At 39.2% G+C, this 15,879-nt stretch overlaps 1 protein-coding gene across 2 annotated transcripts; it reads right to left on the minus strand.

Moving 5' to 3' along the window:
• Positions 1–4,061: 4,061 nt before the first annotated feature.
• lsr (lipolysis stimulated lipoprotein receptor) lies at positions 4,062–15,772 on the minus strand. Of its 2 annotated transcripts, XM_063879872.1 has the most exons (11): positions 15,514–15,772; positions 13,830–14,159; positions 12,116–12,235; positions 11,769–11,825; positions 10,263–10,409; positions 9,568–9,762; positions 9,337–9,390; positions 8,896–9,012; positions 8,024–8,318; positions 5,464–5,932; positions 4,062–4,751 (listed from the first exon to the last, which is right to left on the minus strand). In XM_063879872.1, the coding sequence occupies exons 1-11, from the start codon at positions 15,551–15,553 to the stop codon at positions 4,716–4,718; spliced, it is 1,860 nt and encodes a 619-aa protein (XP_063735942.1). In that variant the 5' UTR covers positions 15,554–15,772; the 3' UTR covers positions 4,062–4,715. The 2 variants fall into 2 exon arrangements, with proteins under 2 accessions (XP_063735942.1, XP_063735943.1); XM_063879873.1 differs by lacking the exon at positions 11,769–11,825.
• Between the last annotated feature and the right edge of the window lie 107 nt (positions 15,773–15,879).

Raw genomic sequence — 15,879 nt, forward strand, 5'->3', positions numbered from 1 at the left:
GTTTAACACCTTGTTTAACACTGGCGTTACCGCCGCTTAACTTAAATAATGAAGAACTGCTTTTAATTACGACTTGGCCGAGATCTTAACGTGCTGTTCATGCGTTTCCCATGAATAGCCTACTACTATAACTCGGAGCGGAGCAGGATATAATGCGCATGTGCGACGTTGCTAGGCAACGTGTACAAATGCTGGGGGGGGGGGGGGGATGCCCCCAGACCCCCCAGACCCCCCAGACCCCCCTACAACGGTTTAGTTTGTCACCTTTTTCAGCCCTTCTGAGTTTGCAGGTATGTACACAAATAACTAAGATTAGGGAGGTGTACTCTGTCTCTCTCTCTGTCTGTCTGTCTCTCAAGCGCCTACCCCCAGCACCTTTCATTGTGTGTAGTCATGCTGCTTAATTGTTATGCAGATTAAACATTGTTTTATTGAAATATTAGGTTTCTTTGTGATTTAAGCAAAATGTTGACCTACTGTAACTGGCATCCACTGAAGCATCAATGCCAGTTACATGCATCCACACAGTCCATGCCTCACTAGTCAAGGCGCTTTACCAACTTTAGGATGACAGTGGTGCCTTCCGTGCTCATACATTTCTAACCCACCATTCACACACAATACTTTGAAGGTCTTTGGGCGCATGCGTATATACAGATATATAAAATATATGCATAGTTTAATCTGTATGTATAAAAAAATACTGAAGATTAGGTTGATATGTTGAAATTGTGTGATCGTTAGTCTGATAATGGCATTATTAAGTGAAGAGTACATGATGACTTGTTCAGGACTCGAAGAAGCTTGGGACTTGGACTTGGACTCGACTTGGCTTTGGTGTTACTTGGACTTGGACTCGACTTGCCCTTCTCTGTCTTTACTTGGGACTTGACTTGGACTTGACTGCTGAGACTTGGGACTTACTTGGGACTTGCCAAACAGTGACTTGGTCCCACCTCTGAAAATTACCAAGCAAACTTAAAGTTGAAAGGGATAATTATAAAAACAGTGTTATAGGACGTAGTCTGGGGTTTCACAGGATTATCCGATATTGCTATGTCCGGAGGTAATGGTGTCACCAAATCCATTTGGTTTATTGTTGCAAACGTCCTTTCACACCCTGAGCTGTTTTCTCTCCTGCAGGAATCTCACAATAGCACCACTGGTGACTGCTTCATCAGGTGTGTCTGATGTGGGTGTGGTATGAATATTCTGCTGACAGTGTTCAGCTTTAACTAATGCAATATCAGCCGACACACAAACAAATCTGTTCCTTGCTTTTTGGAAAATCTCTGGTGGGCTGAGTTGACAAAATATGAAAAATAGCCTCATTTTATGTTGGATAAGAAAAATACTATTTATGTATAATGTGGTTTAAAAATATTCATACATTCATGACATAATTTGACATAATTTGCACTATACATATTGTTGTATATTGTATACTGTACCTACGTAGTTACTGTAACTATTTCACTATTTCATATTTGCAAAGCTGCTCTTATTGTTGATACATTTAGTTTATACTTAGTTTATACTTAGTTTATACTTAGTTATTTTAGTTTATATTTAGTAATATTTGATGTATATTTAGTGTGTATTTAGTAGTTTAGTTATATTGAGTGTATATTTCTCCTTTCTTCTTTGTATTGAACTGTTGCACCTCAATTTCCCTCGGGATAAATAAAGCTTCTTGAATCTTGAATCTTGAATCTAATGATATCAACATGAATAACTAAGTAAGGAGATGATATATTATTAATTTCTTTTTTTAATTACATTGACAATTTAGCTCCAACAAACATGTTGTATTTAAAGGGCAACTCCACTGATTTCAAACATAAAGGTTGATTAAATTGGATGAAGTACTCCCTAATTGTTCCAGCATTTTTTCGAACTTGACCAATAGTGACTAAAAGAGATGATCTAAACCTCGGCTGAGTTTATTCTGGTTTGTTCAACTTTACTGAAGTGCAACACTAAATCTCTGGAGTGCCTGCTCAAGATGAAATTGAAGCAGGTGTCTCTCCTCAGATTACAGTGGAGAAGCAGTACGTCACGTAAATGTACCTTAGAGGTTTGGAGCAGCACTATAAACTGTAATAAGGTCCATGGTATCAGAAGCCTTGCGGTTTGTCAATGATTCAATAGATGTGAACTTGAGGGTAGCAGTCTGTGGTTAATAAAGCATTGCAAGTCCCTCACACTGTTACAATGTCCCCAGAGAGAAAAACCATAAAACACAAATACTATTACACTGACAAAACTGCTTATATCTGACATGTCTGTTACCTCCCTCTTACTAAGTGTATAACATTTAACTTAAATGCTCTAATAATGAGGGGGCTTAGGTATTAGTGCTTATATGAAGGTAGTAAAAATGTTTACATACAGTACTCTGAATTGTGGTTTCTATTTAGGGCGAAGCTGAAATAAAGCCTGTCTCTGCTAGTGATCAAACTGTCAGACCTGGATGTTTTATTGCAGTAATTTTTCACTGCATTTATCTCATTTCTAACCTGTCTGATCCAGGAAAAGCAATGCTTTTTTTAAGAACATAATTTTTAACTAATTAAGGAGCATCATTACAGATCATGAAACAGGATATTGTCTTTGCAACTGATCATTTTAAATATTGGAGGTGATATAAGCCGTAGTTCTGTGCCATAAAGGGCAAATACACTGTCCTGTTGGATCTCTTCATGCATTCCTAACACTAGCATTGAAAGTGTTTCACCCTTCTTTTCCCCAGTCTTGTTTCTTTATTTGTATCCTTTTAAAAATGAGAGTTGTGGGGATTGACTAAATCTAGCTTTACTTTCTTAAAAACTGCAACATTTATTAGGCTGGCCTGTCTCTTCTGTAGGCTTGAGTAGTTATGTGTAATATAGTCAGCCTTAGTGTAATCATAGAAAGTTTATTATTGGCAGCAAACTTCCTTTGGTGAGGAAACAGGATAAACAAAAAGCAGAAGCAGCACACACCCTTCTGTCTAATGTGGTCATCCCCAATGAACACTTGTGTTCATATGAAACCATTAAGAAAACCGTCTGTCTGTTAAAAACATGTAAATTGATACTTTGACGCAATATGTTCCAAAATGACTTCCCCTGTGCCACATCCATGCCACAACTTACTTACAGTGTATGGTAAAGTGGAGATGATCAGCACCCTCCTTGGAATCTGTAACCATCCTTTAGTGTCAGAAACATTGGGGTGTTGATCAACAGCGGGACCGACGTATGGTGTGAGAAGATGGCCAACATGGAGAAAGACCAAATTGACTGAAGCAGAGGATCATGGGTGTCCTGAAAACAAAACCGTGGCATTTTATATCATTCAAGTTAAACTACTTGGCTTGAATGATTGGCATTCTTACCTGTTAAGTAACTTGTAGGGAAATCTTGTTTAGGGTCCAAGTGATACAGGTCAGGAGTTTTCACATCGTCATATGATCTGCTGCTTCTTATGTTGTACACACAGAGCAGTATTAAGTACCATCTAAAATATAAGAATGCCTGTAATGATTCATGTCAAATCACATGTATAGGCAACTACAATCTGAGAGGACAAACTATAAACATATGGTACAGGGAGAGGTTAAAACATTAATCAAATAGAAAGTCAATAACGTCGGAATGAATCCCATCTTTGTAACATTTAAAAATCAAATGAATGCAGATATGTTGTCAGAGAATCGTTGATCAACCTCCTTAATTGAATTAGTTATTACTCATTGTGATAGACCTTCTACATCTTTTACATAGGCAGTCAACTATTTTTGTCATGTTTCTCAAACAGAGAGCAAAGAAATCCTCAAGTCAGACTAAACTTACGGTAATATCATTTAAAATAAAATGTGCAGAATTCCCTTAGTCCAAGGAATGTACCTGTAATTTAAATGTCTACTAAAATACTGTGTATTTCAACATGCCGCAGCAATGATCAACTGATAGAACCGTACCAATATCAAACACACACACACATCTACCGTGCTATTAAATTACACACTTACGTGATGGTGTCATCTAGTGGTACAAATCTGCAAGTGAAATAATGGCTGGCAATAAAGACCTTTATTGTAAAATTAGGTTTCATCACATCACGATAAACATTTGGGTTTTCAGAGAGGATTACTGGTTGGCTGTACAACATACTGCAGGTTAAAACTGAAATCTTGTGTAGAAAAAATAAAACCAAACACAAATTCTTACCAAGACAGTTTTGTTCAACAGATGTCTAAATACATTGAGCACACAAACACAACTAAAAGCAAAAATAAAATGAATTCCTTTAAATTTACATTATTTTTCTTATAAAAACAATTCATGTATCACAAGTAAAAAGCCACACATCTAAATCAGTACACAACAAAGGAAAAACATTAAAAGTTGGAACCGAACATGTTTACTTGTCAAGATGTAAACACATTTACAGAGAATTGTTTATCAACTTGACTTTCACACCTACAAGTTAAATTCTGTACAGTCTAAGGCACTTGTGGCAGCCACAATGTTTAATACATAAAAAGGCACATTTCATCCGTGCACCTCTTTCCTAAGAAGTATACATATACATTCAGCATTTTAGTTTAGTGTAAATTATGCGATATACAAATCAGCACAGTAAATTAGCAGTGTAAGTAATATATACAGTCTTAGAAATCCACTGGTCCAGAGCTGTGTTATCAGACAGGTTGCTCCTTAATGTTGGTTTTACACCACAAGGCTCTCCCGACTCACAGCTCCATTCTGCAACACAAGAAAAGGCTCATTTAAAAAAGGAAAAACAAATATATATCAACATTTGAGTAGACTTCAAGTATAAGGCTGGTGATTTTATAGATTAGATAGGAATGAGCTTTATAGAGCTTTGGCTAGACAGGTATTACTTGCGGTTAAATGTTTTTGTGGGATTTCTTGATAAGGAAAAATTAAATATGAACTGACTAAATCGTTAAACCTGTAGGTTAGAAAATGTCCTTGTTACAGATGTATGCCTCCTACCTAAAGGAAGACGTAAAACATTTTGAAGTCCATCTTTAAACTCTAGTCAAGTGCCCATTTATAAATGTAAACAGGTTTTGCTTGTTATGTTTACTCCTGCTGATGCTCTTTCATGTCAGTGACGGGGAAAAGTCCAAAACCTTCCTTAGATGCACAACTCTATTCCAAAAGTTAACATGAGGCTTAAGCTTACCCAAGTTATTCAAATCAAGTAGATATCTTCAAAAGATACGGTTGTTTTACTACAAATTTAAACAAAAAATGTGTCACTGTCCATCCACTGCTGCTCATAATCGCAAATATGATCAAAAAAGAATAATATAAGCAACCAAAACTGGTTTCAATGGTCAGTGTGTGTTTGATGTTATATCTGGTCTGGAAATAAACTTGTGAAACTATCCTCTGAGTCACTGGACAAAAAAAAAGCACTGATGTTCAGAGTTGTGCTGTGACTCACCTTGCGGAGGTTGCTTTTCTTTGAGGATGACATGCTTTCATCGTCACTGTATGGTGGCAGTGGAGGAGGTGGGTAATCATCACGGCGACCGTGGGGTCCGGAGGGCGGGATCTGAGGAAGTGGTGGGGGCCCTCGTGGTGCTCTCCCCCTATCGGAGCGGTCGCTCGCGCTGTCCAGTCGCTCCCGGCTGCGCGCCCTCTGCTGCTCGCCCATCTTCTTCCTCTCCAAGGCTTCTCGCAGGAAGTTGTCATCATAGTCCTCTCGCCTCCCCCTGGCGTCTCCCTCAGGGCGGCGATCTCTCTCCAGGGCCATGAGGTCGTCACGGCTGCGACTGCGTCTCCCTGGGAGGCCACCATAACCCCTTCCCTCTCCTCTCCCACGGTCTTCAGGAGAGTAGTCACGGCGCCGGCGGTCGTCAAAGTCGCGGGTGTTGCCACTTCGGGCACTGCTGCTCCAGCCATCGTCCGAGCTAAAGAGACAGGAAAAGGCAGACATTGAGAGGAAGGAGAAACCTACACCATCTGTCATTAGATTTAATGCTAAATATTGGTTAAACCTCAGTGTTGTGTTCTCAGTTTCAGCTTAAACTGTGGCGTAGGTGTAGCTTCAACTACCTGTACTGCACCTAGAAACTAGTGACCACTCCAATTTGTTCTTAAATCTTAATCTCTACATGTATGGCAGCCATTCCAGTGTTGAATTCCAACACGGTGAAAAATTGTCAGTAGTTTATAGAATACAACAAAATAAAATAAAAATTCATTTAACTCAAAGACATACCTATAAATAATAAATAAGAGAACATGATCATGGTGAAGTGGTCTCTTAACTTTTTTCGTGGCTGTAAGGTAATTAAATGTGACTTGATAAGAGGGGCGAATGAGTTTTAAGATCGTTTGAATATTTGCAAGTTTTTATTCAACAATTAAATTCTCTAAGGAAGATGCATTTAAAATGAGCATAGAAAAATGTAAATGGTTCATAACAGCATTTACATGTGGTGTTGTTATGCACCATTCTCCAAGTGTGTCAGGTACATTGGACTGTACTCATCTAGGAAAATATATGAATATACAGTTTGGAAAGTTCAGCTGTAATGGAAACTGGAACATAAGAAAGGTTATCTGCAGAAATCAGTAAATATAGCCTAATGCATTTAGAGTCAATACATTATATATGTGGTTTTAATACCAGTAAGATTGGACGTTAACTATCCAGGATCAAACAAGCTAACAACAACGAGGAACATTACTTCAATAATTGCACATTAATAATGATATCCAGTTAAATGTTAATGAGCACCACGATGTTTTAACCTGTGTATATTTTACTTTGCAAGCAGCCATCTATATAGCTGACTGTGATGACCCCAGAGATCTGTTGCCTTGGTGCTGTTTATCTGGGAGAGTGTTTGTGCAGTTTCTTGGCTGGGAGCAGCGGAGGGGCACTTTTATCAAGTGGATGCATCCGCACCGAGTTCCTGAGATATTGAACTCATCCTGCGCACACTCCAGGGAGCAGGCCTCAACAAGAGACTGTGTCTTTGACCTCACACCACTGCTTTACACAGAATAATACACTGATGATTCTGACTTTAAAACCTCATTGTACCTTTAATCTCTAAATTAATTCTCTCATTGCTGTGCTTGGTGTAAATTGTCCACCTTTTTTGCTGCCCAGGAGCCGGTCCTAAAACTAATACTAAATAACTACATAACATGGCGGAGATTCATTTGCTATTATTTGATTTTATTATACTGTGTGTTTTTCTATTTATAAAACATTGCAAGGTATAAGAGCAACCATTTCATAAGATCATATAATTGCTGGGAGCTGTTTCCAAAGTTCCAAATAACAAGCAATGGATAAGCTGTACGCCAAGCTTTATTTACATGTATGACAACATCTGGCATGCTATCATTGGAGACGCTATAGCCCAACAGATCCTGGAGAAAAGAGTATAGAGTATAGAAATTTAAGAATTGGGACCAAGTTACGAACAAAAATTCGTATTCGTATCAATATACTTAAAAAAGGGACATCTTGTAATTGTAAAACATGAAAACACACTTAGCAATCATTTTTCCTGATCCAGCCTGGATCCAAAACAAGACAGGGAGTTTAAACAAGTGTTCACAAGCCAGTGCCTTTAACAAAAAACAAAAGCTAACAAAAGGAGGCTGTCCCTGTTTGTTATTCCGGACTCTCAATAGTTATCTTACCTTTAGAGAAAGAGAGACACACTTCAATCTGTTCCCCTCCTATTATTGTATGTATTATCAGCTTTAACTAGCTTTACTAGTCAGATGGTGACAACATGACCACAAAACTATTCAAGTACATTCTAAATGATCATTCTGGTGAGAAAAGCATAGGGGTTTGCCTCTCCATTTCCTAAGTAAACGTGAACAGTCTTCAATTCTTGGAGTCAAAGCTCAGTGACCCAAACAAGACAACAAGCCCAGTGTCTGAGAATCAATCCAGGTAAATACAAAAACACCAGTCCCTTTTGAATGTTGGTCCTGATGCTAATAAGGAGATGTTGCTCAAGGAAACTCACCCTCTCCTGCCTCTGAACTCCTCTGGGCGCCGGGGCGGGGGGTCATCGCGGCCGTAGCGCCGTCCGATGTCGTCAAGGTTGTCCATGGAGCGCGCACGTACGCGGTCCGCCATGTACCCTGCACCTTGACGCGAGTAGTTGTCACGGCGCTGGCCTTGCTGGGAAACACTGCTGATAGTGCTCATGGCTTCATCCCTGTCGTAGACCGTGGCCAGAGGTGGGGGCTGGGAGCGACCCCCGCGGTTTCGAGAGTCCAGGCCGTCGTGCAGGGAACTGACTTCGGTCATATTATCCACTTAAGGGGACAAATAGAAAATTAGTATAATGATGCTTCTAATTGAAGTATGTACATTTTTATTAGTTTTGCTTTTAAAATGCCATTTCATAATGTAATTCCGCCACGCTATTTCCTAATGCTCCTAATGTCTTTTTAATTGTTAAGTATTTTAAATTGCCTTGTGTTGAAAGGTGCTCCATCAATAAACTTGTCTTGCCTAAGAACAGAATACTATGGTGTTTTGGTGAAGGATAAGACAACTTGAGACATATTTGGACTAAACTCAGTCATATTAGTCATTGCACTAGACTGCATTTTAAACATTAGTAAAATGACAGCATATGGTCGAATAGACGTCCTAATGATTGACAAATAGTCCTTTATGTTGGCGTTTATGGAATATATATTACAGGAAAGGGTAAAAGTAAAAAAAGACTTGCATTTTGTTGGTCATTATTTTTGCTGAAACATATCCTAAACTAGACACTGGCTAAGTGGCTGCCTCTTAACCCCTGACAGCTTTTACCAGAAGTTGATTTATTTTTCACACAGTATTATGAGGGCACAGAGTAGCAAGAAGTGATCAGTCACTCACAGCGGTTGTAGTTTCCGGGTCTGGATGGGTCCATGTTGGCCAGCTCCCTTTCCATATAATAAATGGCACGTGTGGCATTACCATCGGGGTCTACCTGGATACGGTACCCACTGCGAGCTGGCGAGAAGAAGTCAGGGAAATCAGATCTGAGCATTGGCAACTTGATGCAAATACTATAAAGATAAATATAAATATAAATATAAATATATATATATATAAATATAAATATAAATATATATATATATATTTTTATATATATTTCTGACTCAATTTTATGACAGTGTGTTTGACAGTGGGCAACTCATCTCACCAATTATACAAGTGAAACCACAGTGGTGAAACATTGAAACTAATCTTTTTACCACAACAGTAGAGGTGTGGAAACATCAATAGGCAGGTTTTGTGGTGGAGGGCTAGAAAAGTTTTAGAAATGTTACTCACTGGGGTCTCCTTGGTCTTGGTCATGCAGCAGAGGCACCTGGGAGCCCTGTCCAACTGCAAAGACACAACACACACATTTAAGAAAACGTAACACATGCAGTCCAAGGCTTGCACACACATTTCATGTCAATATGAAACTGACATGTGTTGTCATGCTGACTCAATTCCCAGAGGGTTGAGTAAATAGAAATGACTAATTGACCGCTCTTAAATGAGAAGTGGAAAAGTTACCCGAGCTGGCTCCATCGTATTCACGACTGTAACCGTTATGGGGAGGGGGGTGCCCGGCTCCGTTGGGTAGAGGAAGCATGGGCATACCAGGCTGACCATATGCTGGCTGGGCATACATACTGGGAGCATAGAGCGTGGGAGCATACTGACTCATGGGAATTCCCCCTTTCTTCACTGCTTTTCCAGCCTCGTACACTGTGGAATATTAAGAGTACAGCTGGTTAGAGTGGAGTAAAACATGACTGCATGTTGCAACAGATACACGTTATAACTGCTGAAAGAAAATGCCATTTTAAGGGTCCACTTAAAGGGAAATACAACTAAATGTTTATTGTCACAAACATTTGATGAAAATAATAATGTTTTATATGCATGTCCTTTAGTTTTTGTACAATTTAGCATGTTTAAAATGCCCCAAAGTAGAGATTAACGAGTCACATAAACCCCCGTAATCAGAACATTCCCTTGTTTGAAATTAAAATCAAGATTGGTACAGTTTGATATTGTTAAACGTGATCAGAAAGCTAGAGCTTAACCTGATGGACACATGCGTATCTGCATATTACAGAAAGACATAGACAATTAAAACCTTTTGAGAAGTGCGCACATATTTAATTTCAAAAAGTACTTAAGTTTATATGCAGTAAAAGAAGGACAAGAGGTTCACTTTCGTTGGCTTTCCATTTGGTACTCACACGCTCGTGGGCAGCAGCAGCGTTCGGGGCAGCAGGGGCAGCTGATGTAGCAGCAGCAGGTGTGCGGACAGCACTGACACCAGCAGATCCCGATCAGGAGCAGCAGCAATAAGAATCCAAACACCACCAAAACAACCAGGAGCCAGTCTGTGTGGGGCAGCAGGGGTGCATTAGATACATTTATTTAAGACTGGATTTTCTTTCCTTTAAAGAGGACATATTATGCTCATTTCCAGGTTCATACGTGTATGTTGTGTCTCTACTGGGACATGTTTACATGCTTTAATATTCAAAACGTGCTCTTTTTTTTTTCTCATACTCCGTGTGCATTGGTCAACTACTTTGAGACACCTCTTAGCCCATCACTGGAGCACTAGCCAATAGAAGCGTTGTTTCGTAGTGATGTCACTATGTTATGGAAGTAGACAAGGAGCCTAAACAAGGTGTTTCAGACAGGGGGGTTGGGAGGGAACTTTGACATTTTAGCTCTTGCAGGCCATTCACATGCATAAAAACATACATATCACACTACAGCAAAGGGAAAACCCAAAAAGCATAATAGGACCTCTTTAACATGTAACATAAAGCCAGAAAATAAGAAAATGTTTTCAGAAATATTTGTCAACAGTATTTGTGAGGAAAGAACAAACACACGAGAATGACAATAGGACTGTTGAACTTTTGCCTTTGAACAGAAAAAAAAAGTTATTTTTGTTGAAGCGTCAAACAGGAAGTAAAGCTGTTGGTGTTGGTGTAATGATAGGATGTGTTGCTTCTTGTTTGTAAGTACAAACACTTTTCCAGATTCCATGGATGTTATTGAGTGTTCAGATCAACAAAGCATGCTGTGTTGGCTGCTGTGGTAATTTTTTTAAGGTTTTGTAAAACCGGTAAAGCCGGTTTTTCGTCGCACCCAGCACTCACTCTGCATGTCAGTTCAGGCAGCACATGCCACTTAGCAAAGACACACAAACAGCAATGGGTAGGGGAGAAAAAACTCAAAGGGATCAGCTAAAATGGAAAACATTTTAGTTGGACGGTAAAATATTATTTGGCCGTCTCCACTGATAAGGAAATCACGGGAGCCTAGCCACATCAAAGAGAGAGAGAAACAAAAGTGGATAAGGGGGGAGTCTAAGGGAGAGAAAGATTGTGTGTAAGCCAAGTATCGTAAGCAGAACAGTGAAGTTTGCCGAAACACATTATGACATTATTCTATATTCACCCACAACATGATGTGCATGTAAGGGACTGTGGTTAGATGAGTCATACTTTGTAGGTTATTGCGCAATTGGATTATGACCTTTGGCCAGAAACCGTTCTGTATGTCTAAGGCCTTAATTGCTCAAATTCAAACTCTCAACCCGAGTGCCTTCAAGCTATGCAGCCAGGTTGTTGTGTTATAAATGTTTCCAAAATGTTTCCTCTACAGCTAGTGCAAATCCTCTGTCATACACCTCTACTACTACTAAAACAACACTGAGCTACAGCAAGGGATTGTACTACCTTCCATAACCAGCAAGTCAATACCAGGCAGCAGGTCAGTAGTATTTGACTTTCTCTCTGTGAAAGAAAGATAAAGCCACAATTACTTTAAAGTGGTCTTGGTCTGCTTTTTACTGCCTAGAATGAATGACTCTTAAGACTCTTCCTGCTGGTGGCAAAATCCCTCTCTTTAGAAGGTACATCGGTACCCATACAACTTTATTTTAAACTCTTAATAATGTAAAAACCTTTTAGTATAATCTCATGTGTGTGCTTGGGGGGAGGAAAGTAAAGATAAGGGGAAGAATAGAGAGGGAGCAAAAAGGTGGGTCTATGTGTGACCACATGAGCTTACGCATGCAACTTACCAAGAACAATTAGCTCTGTGTAGTCTTCCCCGTTTCCTGAAAGGTCCTGGGAGGAGACCACAGAACAGACGTAGACACCGCTGTCGCCCCATGCCGTCTGTGCAATATTCAGGTCTGCATCTGTGAGAAAACAAAAATAGACCCACAGGTTCGATTTTTAGTCCTAGAGAGGCTATAGTATTATTCTTTGCTATTAGTACAATCATAGAATAGTGGGTTCCTAAAAACCCTTGTTCAATTGCACTTTTTTGTAGTCATTTAGAAGATGAACATACACATAAAAAATACTCACGCCCATAGGTTTGTCTCATCTCGCCTTTGTTTTGATAAATTGAACAAGAATAACCAATGCACACATCCAAATAATTTGTCTTTTGAATAAGGTACTTTCCTAACTGTTTAACTGTTTTTCCACACCAATATATACGAGAGAAGTTTTGGTTCATTCTTAAAACTAAAGGTCAAGCAGATTTCAAGTGAAACTATGCTGATCCACATGTTTGTATGTATATACATTCATAATGCAGACAAACTATTCTGCAGCATTGCACTGTATTGTGGTTGCATGTGTGTGTGTGTCTGACCACATCTGAAAACAGGCTGTGTGAAATACAGACAAAAGTGTTTCAGTTGTAAGTTTCCTCATGACTGGGAGTGATGCACTATACAATGCACAGCGGCTGTCCACAGTTTCCAAGTAGCCCGAAATGAACTCATTCTTTACCAAGAAGCAGTACTGGGAGTTCCCTACCAACATGTGATGATACAGTACATAAATAAGTTTGTAGTAGTAAGCATTAATGCAGATTTGTTACAACTTACAGTTTCTAAGAAAGGCCTGTCGTACATTTTCATTTTATTCTGTCCTCAGAAAATCGGCTACATCAATGTGCTGTGAACTTTGAACTATGGGAAAGTAGAGTATCCAAAACAGTCTGCCAGTTTTCTGGCTCATCGTTTATCTGTGGTTTCAGCACAGTGCAGTTATACAGCAGTGGCAGGCCTCCTGCTATCTCCCGCTCAGACAAACATGCTCCGTCCAATCAGATCACGGCTTATTTGTAAACAGCCTCTCACAGCCTAGGTGTGTCCTGTCTACCCTAGTTCACCCTTGACTGGTTATATTTGCGTCCTTTTTTTTAGCAAAAATGTATCACTTTCTGAGAGTATGATTACCGGTACTACTGAAATGTGTAAATGCCATGCTATGCACCAGGTCATCGTCTGAGTGATGGTGTGAACCTGCATTTGATCTTATATCTAAGAGAGATCACGCTTTTTTCACAAAGATCTTTAAAATAAGCTCTTGTTAGAGATCAGGTTGGCAAGTTGACTGATTACTGTCAAATCTATTAACCTTACCTGTACTCACAGAACAGGAAACCATGTTTTGTATGTCTCTGGTGTATTATTGTGCAGCTGTTATACACATTTGATCTTCTTTTATTAGTATTGATGCCATTTTTAACTTCCTGTAAAGCATTTGCAGATAAGCATTTGAAAAAGTGCCAAAGTGATGAGTATGATTTTATCAAAAGCATCATATTCTTATGGCTGAGAAAAAATAAATGTTTCAAATGCATGGTGGCAGGATAAAATATACTGGATAGCTGATGTCAGTTTTCCACTAGTTCCTCTTTTTAAGTTCCCCTTGAGATTCCCGCCCCCCCGCATTTATCTGCACTTATTGACAAATTAACTTTAATTAACTCACTGTTCAGGATGCTGATCTTGCGCCCCTGGTATTCTGCACCGAGGGTTACCGCAGTGTTTTGTTTGGAGGCCACTATTTGCACCGTCCTCTGGGAATCGGCACACTCGATGTTGGGGTCATAGTTGGGGTTGTTTTGAGACAAAATGGACTCCGCACTGCTGGGATTAAACGCAGCCTGGATGGGGTCCCGGCAATATGATTTGTACTTCCAAGTGACAACAGGAGGCTGGTTGGCGGTTGTCTGGTAAGTGCAGGTGAGGGTGACGGGCTGAAAGAGGATGACGATGTACCTCTTGGTGGGGCACTGGACGGAGATGGCCATGGTGGACTCTAGAAAGAAATATATCGGAGATTTAAACATATGAGATGATGGTAAATTATGATTATTATTAACAAAATGTTACTCACATTTAATAATATTGTTTATTATTACTCCAGAAACCCCCCTTGGGTGTGTTATATGAGAAACAGTATTTCCTCACTGCTGGTATCACTGAAACTGGGTGTGATGAGTCACCTCAGACGGGCTCTGTTCTTTAGTAGGAAAGCTATTCAGACTTAGGATGTTCTAAGAACAGAGCATAAATAACCTAAATGTCGTAACAAAGCCAAGACATTTATTTTTTTGTTTGTTTTTCATAGGAATGGTTGACAGTAAGAACAAACTGATCAATTCCAGCCAGGCATATTTACAGGAGGTGATCCCTTGTTAGCTGTACTGACTTGTGTGTGCTCTGACTTTTCTCTCAACCAGCGACACTAAAGCCCATGTGGCAAGACATACATAAAATGATAGGCAGTGTGGTTGTTTTTTGACCACTAACAAGAAAGAAATTCCTCATTACTTCTAGAATATGAAGTTATTTGATTTTTCAAAACCCCTGTTTGAATCTTCACTGAATAATGATTTACATGCTATTTGGAGTAATATATATGTTGTTCTGCCAAACAACAAATAAAATACTACCAAATGAGAACCAGTTTTAAATGTGAAGGAAGATTGTAGGTAGGCCTATAACAAAACAACTATCCACAAGAACAAACTACAAGTGATGGAAGAAGTTCTTGGATGATTTACTTTAGTACAATAATCCTGAATTCAAAATGTTAAAAGTAAAACTACTAAGATACAAACTATCTCCTCTCAAAATACTATATTTTTGGTTTGTAGTCAACAAATACGTGTAATATAAATGTTTTAGTTGTTCAAAGAGGAGATCACTTAAGACATCATGTATGCGACAGGGTATATTTAGTACTATGGTACAGCATCATATTATTCAAGCATATCATGTGTGATTTTATGTTAAAAAAAGAAGAAGTAACAAGTGGCTTTGGGCCTAAGTGTCAATTGATCTGGAGATAGAGGTAGCATATGTCCTCCTGATATTGTTTACTAGTGAAGAAGAAGCATAAAGTAGCAAACATTTCTAATACTCTAGTAAAGTACACATGTTAACCATGTAACAGGTTGTTACATGGTTAACATGTGTACTTTGATAATTGTATTCAACATTCGGCATAAATAAACCCATAAATGCATAGGAACACCTTTTCAAACTATGACTAAAACTGATATTGCCACAAAATAACAGTACTGAGAAAGGCTCGAGCAGTTTCAGCAGAGTTTTTTACGGAAGAGGGCCCACCCTATTTTGCAAGAAAAAAAAACAGGCCAACTTACCTGTTGCCACTAAAGCGGCGATGATTACCGTCCAGAACATTTTTATTCCTCTTCCCTCAAGGTTTCAGTCGACGTATTTGATTATTATATCCTTAGATACCCAAATACAATTTCTGCTTGTGCATAATATTCAGCGCATATATTAATATTCACTTTTCCTCAGCCAGGTAGTTTCAACTCCATTTTGTCTCTTTGAACGTTGTAGGCGAGTTTGAGTACCTGAACGCCCCACGGCAGCAGAACAGCCAACAGGTGAGCTTTCAAAAACAGGTTGCGAAACATAGGGGTGTGCAAATTAATTTTGGTAGTTTTTTTAATCGACAGTGGATACATTTGACCCCAGAAACTGAAAAAAGAAGAGGAGGA

Source organism: Eleginops maclovinus, chromosome 3 (assembly GCF_036324505.1).
Source record: "Eleginops maclovinus isolate JMC-PN-2008 ecotype Puerto Natales chromosome 3, JC_Emac_rtc_rv5, whole genome shotgun sequence".
In the NCBI taxonomy this organism is placed as follows: Eukaryota; Metazoa; Chordata; class Actinopteri; order Perciformes; family Eleginopidae; genus Eleginops; species Eleginops maclovinus.